Source organism: Sphaerodactylus townsendi, linkage group LG08 (genome assembly GCF_021028975.2).
Source record: "Sphaerodactylus townsendi isolate TG3544 linkage group LG08, MPM_Stown_v2.3, whole genome shotgun sequence".
Lineage (NCBI taxonomy): Eukaryota > Metazoa > Chordata > Lepidosauria > Squamata > Sphaerodactylidae > Sphaerodactylus > Sphaerodactylus townsendi.
Window position 1 is genome coordinate 83,607,320 of NC_059432.1, and position 9,614 is coordinate 83,616,933.

The window sequence follows — 9,614 nt, forward strand, 5'->3', positions numbered from 1 at the left end:
TCACATTGTGATCTACAACACATTAATTATTGCCATGTGTTTTATCGGCAGTAGTGTTCACAGAGGATACTTTGTACTCATGGATTACAGAAGAAATTCAGGAAACCCACATAAAGAAAAATGTAAACTACAAGAGCCAAGCTGCGATAATGTTCCAGGGACAGCATTTGGAGAGGATCATTTTTTACAGTCTGCTGTTTTAGAGTACAGAGAAAACAGCACAAATATTCAGCTTGTTGAAACACCATCAGACTGTGAGGCAGGAACCATGGCCCTGACAGACTGCTATCTGGTAGATGTGTAGATAGATTTCACCCGGGTTTGCTCATCATAATCCTAAAAAATTCAATCTCTGTAAACCAGACTGGGGTTCTCAAGAAACAAGCAAGTTTTTTGAGCTCGGATACCCTCATTGAAGCCCATTAAATTGACACCACAATCCTGACATTTACTTCCCTCCCAAGTTATCCCTCAGCTCTGGGTGTCTGTGTGCGTCTGTGTGTGTGAGAGAGAAAGGATGGATGGACAGCATTCGTTATCTCTCTCACAGTTCAATAGGCTTGTGACTTTCAACTGAGCACATTTCTTCCTCCTTGGGAGCTTTGTCAGCACTTAAACTCAAGTGTCTAATTATACAAATCATGCAACAAGTTTAAAATGCCAAGGCACAGCTTGCATTGAAACACTCACCATAGACCATGGCGCCTCCTGTTTCATGCAGAAAGCGGAATCGGTGATTTTTAAACAGCCAAATGGTTAGTATGGTAAGGATGAGCAAAAAGTTAAAGACCAGCAGCTCCACAGCACCCTGATGATAATACTGGTCCTCATCTTTCACTGATCCCAGTTTCCTTGACTTCTCCATTTAGTCTCTGTTTATGCACACACGTCTGAAAACACCCCAGAGAGTTCATTAAAAATGATAAAGTAAACAAAACTCCAAAAGTTACACCCTGTATATCTGCTTTGGTAAAAAGAATGGCTACACAGCACAGAAATGCACAACAAACACATCTGCTTTATTTGCAGCCTGTCGGCAAACTGCCACAGCTCAGAATTCTGCTGGATTCTGGTTACAACTTCCTGTTTCCCTCTTAAAGCTGTCTTGTCTCATTTTGTATCTGAAGGTTGTGTCTTTCATTCAAGGATGCACTGAAAATGTTCTCTGCTGCAGAGAATATTATGTTTCGAGTTGGTTTTCTTTTTTGTGGAGGGTGAGGTTTTGAAGCTTATGCATGAAAAATTGGATTACGTTCAAAGAAAAGCCCTAATTTATTGCAAATGTGTTATAGTTTCAAAAAACGTCCTGGCAATTCTATCTTGAGTTTCAAAAAATGTATTAGCATAAGAAAAAGGTTTTCAGAAATAACTGAATGACATAATATCAGCATTTTAAAAATGATTTTTGGTTTGACTTCTAATTTGAAAAGTGGTTTGCAAGTAGATCATTAAAGTTAGTGATTAGGGACATATCCACTGGGGGTATAGTGAGAATAATAGTTTTCAAACTCTGTTCCAGGGAGCCATATCAGGGGATCCTCAGTGTGAAGATCAGCAATGGCAGTTAAACATCTGTGAAAGAAAAACTGAGCGTTACTCTAGAGATAGAATAGCCGATTCACTAAGAAGCTCATTTAATTTCAACTTCCCCATTAGTAAGTAACATCAGATTTCACAGATTAAGGAAGTAACCCTAAATGGATCTATTCAGAAATGAGTAGAATACTGAAGTATAGGAATGCTAGCTATAAATAATACCAAATAATATTTCCATCTTTCTGCTATGCTCTGTCATTCTAGGAATCACTATACTTGCATTTCTGTTTGTTTTTTTGCTAGCCTGGGCAAAGTCACATCTGTCTGAGCAAAACATGCCATTGCTTCCTGTGATATTATCTTGCAGCTACTCTGGTGAAGTTGATGTGCGCTGTGCTTAATTAATAAGATTGGAAGTTCTTTTTATTAACCTCTTTTTATTTAAAGGAGCAGCAGTGGCGTAGAAGGTTAAGAGCTCGTGTATCTAATCCGGAGGAACCGGGTTTGATTCCCAGCTCTGCCGCCTGAGCTGTGGAGGCTTCTCTGGGGAATTCAGATTAGCCTGTGCACTCCCACACACGCCAGCTGGGTGACCTTGGGCTAGTCACAGCTTCTTGGAGCTCTCTCAGCCCCACCTACCTCACAGGGTGTTTGTTGTGAGGGGGGAAGGGCAAGGAGATTGTCAGCCCCTTTGAGTCTCCTGCAGGAGAGAAAGGGGGGATATAAATCCAAACTCTTCTTCTTCTTCTTCTTCTTCTTCTTCTAAAAAATGTGCAAACAAGAAATGAAGGGGCAACTCAAAATGCAGTTGGATTCTGGTATAAACATGCTAACCACTAGATAACAGATGCTTCTGGAGATGTGCTGAATGGCAGGGAAGAGTGTAGAGAAGGATGAACCACTTCAGATTCCACGGGAGGGACAGCAGTTATCAGAGCCTGCCAACTCATGCCATAAACATCACAGAAAACATATTTGGCAGCGAATATACCATTTGGGGCGACATGATCAATCATGTGCAGAGTTTCAGAACTTGTTGACTCACTGCTGTTTGACATGAGCAGCTGCCAAACAGCTTTGTGGCTGCACATTAGCTGCAGTGTTGTGGTTTCAGTCTTTTAGCCTTGCAGATGCATTTGTATTTGCATAGAAGATGAAATCAACCCCCCCCCTCCCGGTCTGTTAATTACATAATGTGGGTGACATGGCCATGATGCTGTGAGAAAACACACATATGCAAAACTTTGATAACATGAACAAAATCTTGTTACTAACCCCATTTGTTCATTTATGATCACTAGCTGACTGACTAGTTCATTAATTCATTTGTTTTAAATTATTGGCTGTCAAATGATCACAGGCATAGCTACCATGGGGACATCCGGGGACAAGTGCCCCAGGCGCCACCTTGTGGTGGGCGCAAAAATTGCAGGTTGTTTGTGGCTTTCTGTATTTTAACTGTTTTTTTCAATTTTGGCCTGCAGGGGGTGCAGTCTTAGGCTAGTGGAGACTCTCCTGATGATACCAGCCAAGTTTGGTGAAGTTCAGTTCAGGGGGTCCAGAGAGAAGTCTGTTATAAGAGAAGTCTGGACACAGTGTATAACAGACTTCTCTCTGTGATACACCTCTGAAGATACCAGCCACAGATGCAGGTGAAACATTAGGAACAAGATCTACCAGACCACAGCCACGCAGCCCAGAAAATCCACAACAACCAACATTGACAATGATGCTGTTTGGGGTGGATGGGTGGGAAATCTACCCTGAAACAGCATCACTTTCAATGTTGTTTAAACTAGAGTGCCCAGAGTCTCTCTTTAAGGTGGATTTAAAAGGAGAATCTGGGCTCTCTAGTTTAAACAACATTAAAAGTGATGCTGTTTCAGGGTGGATTTCCCCCCTTCAAAAAATAGCATCACTTTCAATGTTGTTTAAACTAGGGAGCCCTGGTTGTGTTCAGATTTGTGTGTTGGGGCATGTTCTATAATGTGATTGTGACTTTGAGATGACCTGGTGCAAAAAAAGTTGTTTGGTCGTGGTGGGGGAGGGACACTGCCCATATGTGTGTGGGGGGGGGGGGGGGGGCGCAAAACTCAGATTTTGTCCCGGGCTCCATTTTCCCTAGCTACGCCAGATAGCAATGATGGGCCTGTGGGACAAAACCTAGAACTGCCATGTGAAAATGCATGTGAGGGGATAGGGGCAGCTTTGCCTTCTCCTATATGATTGGCACCTGCTACTTACCCACTATGGGGTTCAGAATAGGAATAAAGTGAGTTAAGCCACACCCAGCTTTCCTCCCTTCTACTGAAGAGACAAAAGTTCAGACCTCCTCACAGGCCTCATCCTCCAGTCTTTAAGCCCAGCCCGTCAGTCAGAGGCATGGGGGAGAATGGCGTCTGGGGCAAAATGGTGCGGAGGCCCTTGACCCCGTGGCTCCCTGCCCACTTACCTTAGTTACAGCTGACTTCTGCCGGGTTGAGTGGAGCGGGGGGAAGGGGTGTAGGGGGCGCCCCTGTGACACCCCACCTCTCCCCTGCCCACTTACCTTAGCTCTTTGCAGCTGGCTGAAAATTGGCTGAAAATCTTCTACCGAGCCTGGTGGGGCGAGGGGGATGTGGGGGGCACCTCCGAGCCCCACCCCCTACCCTTCTCCCTCCTGCCCTCACTTATCTTAGTTCAGCCGGCTGCTCTTTGCAGCCAGATGAAAAGCTTCTGTCGGGCTTGGCAGGGCAGGGGGGAGGGGAGGGGAAAGGGTGTGGGGCGATTTTCCACCCCCCACATGACTCACTAGGGGCACCCAGGGCGTTTGTCCTGGGATGTCCCCATTATAGCTACATTACTGCAGTGAGGTTGCATAGGCCTTACCCTTCCACTTGCTTTCTCATGGAACCTTGGGACAGCCTCCCGTAGGATGGTCCTCTGAAGTCCTGTGCTGGGGCCTGATCCTTCCTGAGCTTTTAAAATGTAGTTGCCTTCCACTATTCCCTTATGTGTGGAGCAGTCAGTTTTCCAGCTCCCTTCACAGCTGTGGCTCAGCTGAGTGTCATCCCATTTAAGAGCCAGGCCATCTGTCAGGCTATGGCCTGACAGCAAGCAGAGCAGTTCTGAGGGGGATGGGTACTTTCGTTTTCCTGGGTAACTAAGTAGAAGCACTGGAGATAATGGTACCATCACTGACCGTTGACCTTAAGCACATCGTGCATTCCTGTCCTTTGTGCCTTCTGTAGAGAGTAGTATTATGGGCTAGGGAGGTGGGAGGGAGGTGGGATTGATATATTGGGATCGTGTGAGTGTTTTGGTAGATTCAGCTTCTTCCCTCTAGTGCTGATGGCTGGCAAATAAAGGTCTTCCAAACTACAAGTTTGGAGTCTGTATTGCGTTCCAGATCCGGGGCTTGACTCCATCAAAGTTTCATCAAAGCTGGTCCTGGCTGGCTATCAGCTGGACTAGCAAAGGCTGACGCACACTGTTGACATGCAGCTGTGGATCCACCCGGTCCATGCTAAATGAGCATTAGCCTTAGGCTGGACCTTAAAGGACCTGCCAATTATACAAGGCATCATTCTTGGCAGGTTCTTGTGTATTCTCCCTTTGGAGCATTTACCAATCAAGTTGGGCAGCATTGTCACCCCAGTGTAACTTGCACTGTACTTGCTGGACTGCTATCCAAAAGCCAAACTACTTAGCAACAAACTAGCCCTTTGTTTACATCCTGTGAGTAGAACATGAACCAAAACACAGGCAATTCAAGCATAATTTCCACCATGAATAAAATCATAAGATTTTATGTCTGACTTTGCCTGAGAATCATCCATGTTACACTTTTCATGAAAAGTGGGTCTTCCCTTTCTAGAAAAGAAATCAATGCAAATGCTTCACTGGCCAAGGCACAATCTGCCCTCTTACTGCATATTAATTAGAAAGAACTGCCTCATAGCCAATTTAACAATTTGACCTGAAAGACTACAGTTAGGAGGAGATTCCCATCATCTGTATAATTTATCAGAGATGTAGATTCCTGAAACAATAATGTATGAAGGCAGAAACTCCAAAGAAAAGGGTGGGTGGGGGCAATATGTGGCCCTGGAATAATATCTGCATATTTACTGCCCCCCTTTTTTCTTTTTCAGAATGTTGGATGACAAAACAAATAGAACAAGAAATGAAAGGGTTCTTTCTTGATCTCTTATCTGTAGTCATTTGTTCCAAATGAAAATTACATAATTGTATCTTTGTAGGAAAACTTAGCCATTCAGAATGTGTCAACATGTTAAATAATTTGGATACAAGGCAGAGTCTTGTTTGCCAGTTATTTATTGTACCACTGACATGTTCTGTGTCTTGTTGTTCTTACAGAGCATAACTGTACAAGTGTTTGGTATTATAGCCCTTGCTAAGCCATTCCTCCAGGCTTGCTTTTCCTATTGTACTGTACAAAGACTACTGTTTTTGGCCTTCACTTGAAGAAAGGCAGTTTGGGAAGGTTCCTGTCCAACTAGCCTACGTACAAATCAATGAATTTTACATAGATAACAGTGCTACAAGTCATGGTCTGTGTATCAGTTAGCATAACTGGACATGTGACAGTTTGCCTGTGTCTGAACAGTCCACCAGTATTTGAGTGTGCCCAGGATTGTACTCCCCACCTCCTTTCCTAAGAATTCCCCCTCACCTTTGTTCCCAAAGCACACAGGACATGGGACGTGAGGTAGGGGGAATGATTCTGGTTGCAGGATTAAGCAGTTCAAAACCAGGACCAGGCTCTCCTCCCCCTTCTACCTCTGTTTTCAAGGTCCACAGGTCTTAGGAAAGGAGATGGGGGTATGATTCTGGGTGCTGAGTTGAGCTCACACTGTCCAGTATCCAGGATTGGGCTGTCCTCCCCCATCTGTTCCCAAGGTCCATAGGTCTTGGGGAGGGAGGTGGAGGACACGATTGTGGGTGCTGGACTAGGTGCACAAAGTTCAGCACCCATGGTGGGACTCTCCTTCACTTTCCCACCTCTTTTCCCTGGCCCACAGGTCTTGGAAGGAGCCATGGGGTGCACAATCCTGAGTGCTTGATTGAGCCCGCTCAGTCCAGCACCCAGGATCAGGCTCTTCTCCCCCTTGCTTGCTCCTTTGCGGGGAGAACTGGTGGGAGACTGGCTGGGCTATGAGGAATGTGATGGGGTCAATCACTGTGCTGAACTAACTTCCACACATGGCTTGGCTGGAACTGAGTCCTGTTCAGCCACTGCTTGGAAGTGAGTTGTCCCCATGTTCTAAACCTTAGGCAATTATGTCTTACAATACAAACACACACTTTCTGTCTCTGAATAGAGTGGAATTGGAATGGGCAAAAAACAAACTGTGCAATCCAAACAAGTGGGTGGGGGACTGAAGCCACATTGGAAGTGGTAGAAGGGTTGCGCCAGCATTTAAGCTGCTACTGCCATGCAGAGTGGCATGGACACTGGCACTGAGGGACTTAGCCAGGTGGTGAGCTGCTGCAGCACCCACACCTGGAAACTAGACCCTGCACTTGCTGGTTGCTGCAAATGCTTGCATCATCATTCTGGGGGTATTCCAGGAACGTTCCTGGAGGAGGAGATGACTTTAATTGACTCCCAATGCACTTTTGGCCCTGGAACACCTCTTCCCAGTGGCACAGCCTTACACACATGCAAAAAGCAAATGTAAGTCATTTGGGAGAATGGGCTACCCAGGGAGAGTTGAGTGTTTTCTTCCTATCCTCTGGTGTCTGTGCTACTGATTTTCCCTTTGGAGATGGAGCTGCAGCACTGTTACCAACTGCCACTCCCTTCCCCTTTGGACTGGGACTGGGCAGAAAGAAATAACACAATTATATAACCTTTGTAGACTACAAGCCATGTAACCTGTATCCATAGATATTGTGTGTTGAGGCCTGCTGCTGGAGTGTCTGAGAAAGCCAAGAATGTCCAACTTTGCAGAGGTGAAGATTCAGTTCAAAGATGGGGTACACTGGTTTAGGGCCTACAGATTTGTATGTATCAAAGCTTGTAATTATCAGAACATGGGCTTAGACCATTAAGCTAAAATGTCAACCATTAAATCTAAGTATTCACCACTTAACTTAAATGCTGACCTTTTGTCCCCCTTTTGCAGGACAAAAACTACCTTTGCCCTGACTGGAGGGCCCAATCTTTCCTATAAATTAGCTGTCCACCCTGCAGTCACTGCCCAGTGTTTTCTAGACTAACCCTTGGTTCAGTTGTGCTGCATACTGTCTGTTTTCACCCTGTCTCTTTGGAGCTAACTGCAGGCATTTAACTCTTCTTTTCTGGAACTCTTTTTCAGAATAAGGTAATTATCACCTATTTTCTCCCAAAATCCTGTTCTATCCCAGATCTATACCCCCAACACTATATCCTGTTCTATCCCAGATCTATACCCCCAACACTATATCCTATATAGTGTGAATTATCCTATATGTGTGAATTATCTGTGTGTTCTGATTATCTGTGTGACTATATGTTTATTGGTTTACTTTTTCTAATAAACTTTTACTCTTGTTTCCTGTGGATTTCTTGCAGGAGCAACCGCTGTAAACTCTGGTGGAAAAGATCTCATAGTAGTTATACAGACAACAGAAATCGGTTTCGTTGGAGAAAATGGCTGCTTTTGAAGGTGGACTTTATGGCATTAAACTTTGAATCCCTCTCCAGGCGCAATACACAAAATCTCCAGAAATTCCCCAGTCTATAGCTGGTAACCCAAAGCAAGAGCAGACTAAAAATGGGAGACAGACAAACAGTGGCAGTAGAAGTCAGACCAGACACCCCTAAAATTTTGTGCCCAGAGTGAGCACTTAGGTCTCTTCTGCATATTAGATTAGCCTGGCAACCTGTTTTAGAAATGGACTGTTGTGCCGAGTACCAGTCAAACCTGGAGCCACTCACCAATACCTTTTCTAACAATGGCTAGTGCCAGCAAGACTATCTTGCTCTGTTGTGAATCTTTTGGTTTATTTTTCTTTAATTTTACGGTATTTCATTTTAAAAGGCTAAGCAGAAGAGCCTCAAAGTTGTTTTTAGTGTGTGAAAATGTCTACAGCTTTTCCTTGCAACATTTCTGTGCTTAAAACAAAATCCAAAGTCTAAGTGGGTATGTTCCACTAGGGGGCTCTGTTTGCACACAGAATAAATATCAAAAAGTCTTGCACGCTTCCCAGTTTTTTTCTCTCACTAATTTTGAGGAAGTAAGTAGGTTTCTAACCAGATGCAAGAGGCATGGAGATGTATTCACTTCTGTTATAAATTGTGGCTCAGTTCAGACATAATGTGAAACCATGGTTGATTTTTACAATGATTTGTGAAACCGAGATTTGGCACACACAATGGGTCAAATTCTCTACAAATCCTATTTTCATCATTTTTGCTCTCATAAATGCACAGGAGCAGCTCTAGGGAACAAGCCAGCATGAAACTAGGATGTCAGCATTCATACTGCATGTAAAACTTTAGTTTAGATTAATTGTGCTTATTTCTTATATAAAATATGTATAAACCTTCCATCGTACCCTGATGAAGTGCCCTCCTTCCCCAACCCCCCCCCCTTTCCCTGACTTTACCCCCCAGATCTCCAGGAATTTCTCAACCCAGAGCTGGTAATGCAAGTTGGGTAACAACTACCACCAATATATTACCAATATATTATTGTTATGTGTTATGCCTGAACCAAGCCAATGTATTTTCAATCTCAGAAAAAGCTTGGCCATCAGTTGTATATAGTAAATTTTGCTGCACCCTGGAGTAGCAGTGGTGTAGTGGTTAAGAGCAGGTGCATTCTAATCTGGAGGAACCGGGTTTGATTCCCCGCTCTGCCACTTGAGCTGTGGAGGCTTATCTGGGGAATTCAGATTAGCCTGTGCACTCCCACACATGTCATCTGGGTGGCCTTGGGCTAGTCACAGTTCTTCTGAGCTCTCTCAGCACCACCTACCTCACAGGGTGTTTGTTGTAAGGGGGGAAGGGCAAGGAGATTGTAAGCCCCTTTGAGTCTCCTGCAGGAAAGAAAGGGGGGATATAAATCCAAACTCCTCCTCCTCCTCCT

At 44.4% G+C, this 9,614-nt stretch overlaps 1 protein-coding gene across 1 annotated transcript in view; it reads right to left on the reverse strand.

Annotated features, from left to right (window-relative positions):
* The window catches only part of SLC9A9 (solute carrier family 9 member A9), a 334,255-nt gene extending 333,231 nt beyond the window's left edge, over positions 1-1,024 (reverse strand). Inside the window, exon 1 of the mRNA XM_048506098.1 lies at positions 691-1,024. Coding sequence (XP_048362055.1) covers positions 691-865 — 175 coding nt within the window. The 5' untranslated portion in view covers positions 866-1,024. The remainder of the gene's footprint in view (positions 1-690) is intronic.
* Positions 1,025-9,614: the final 8,590 nt, after the last annotated feature.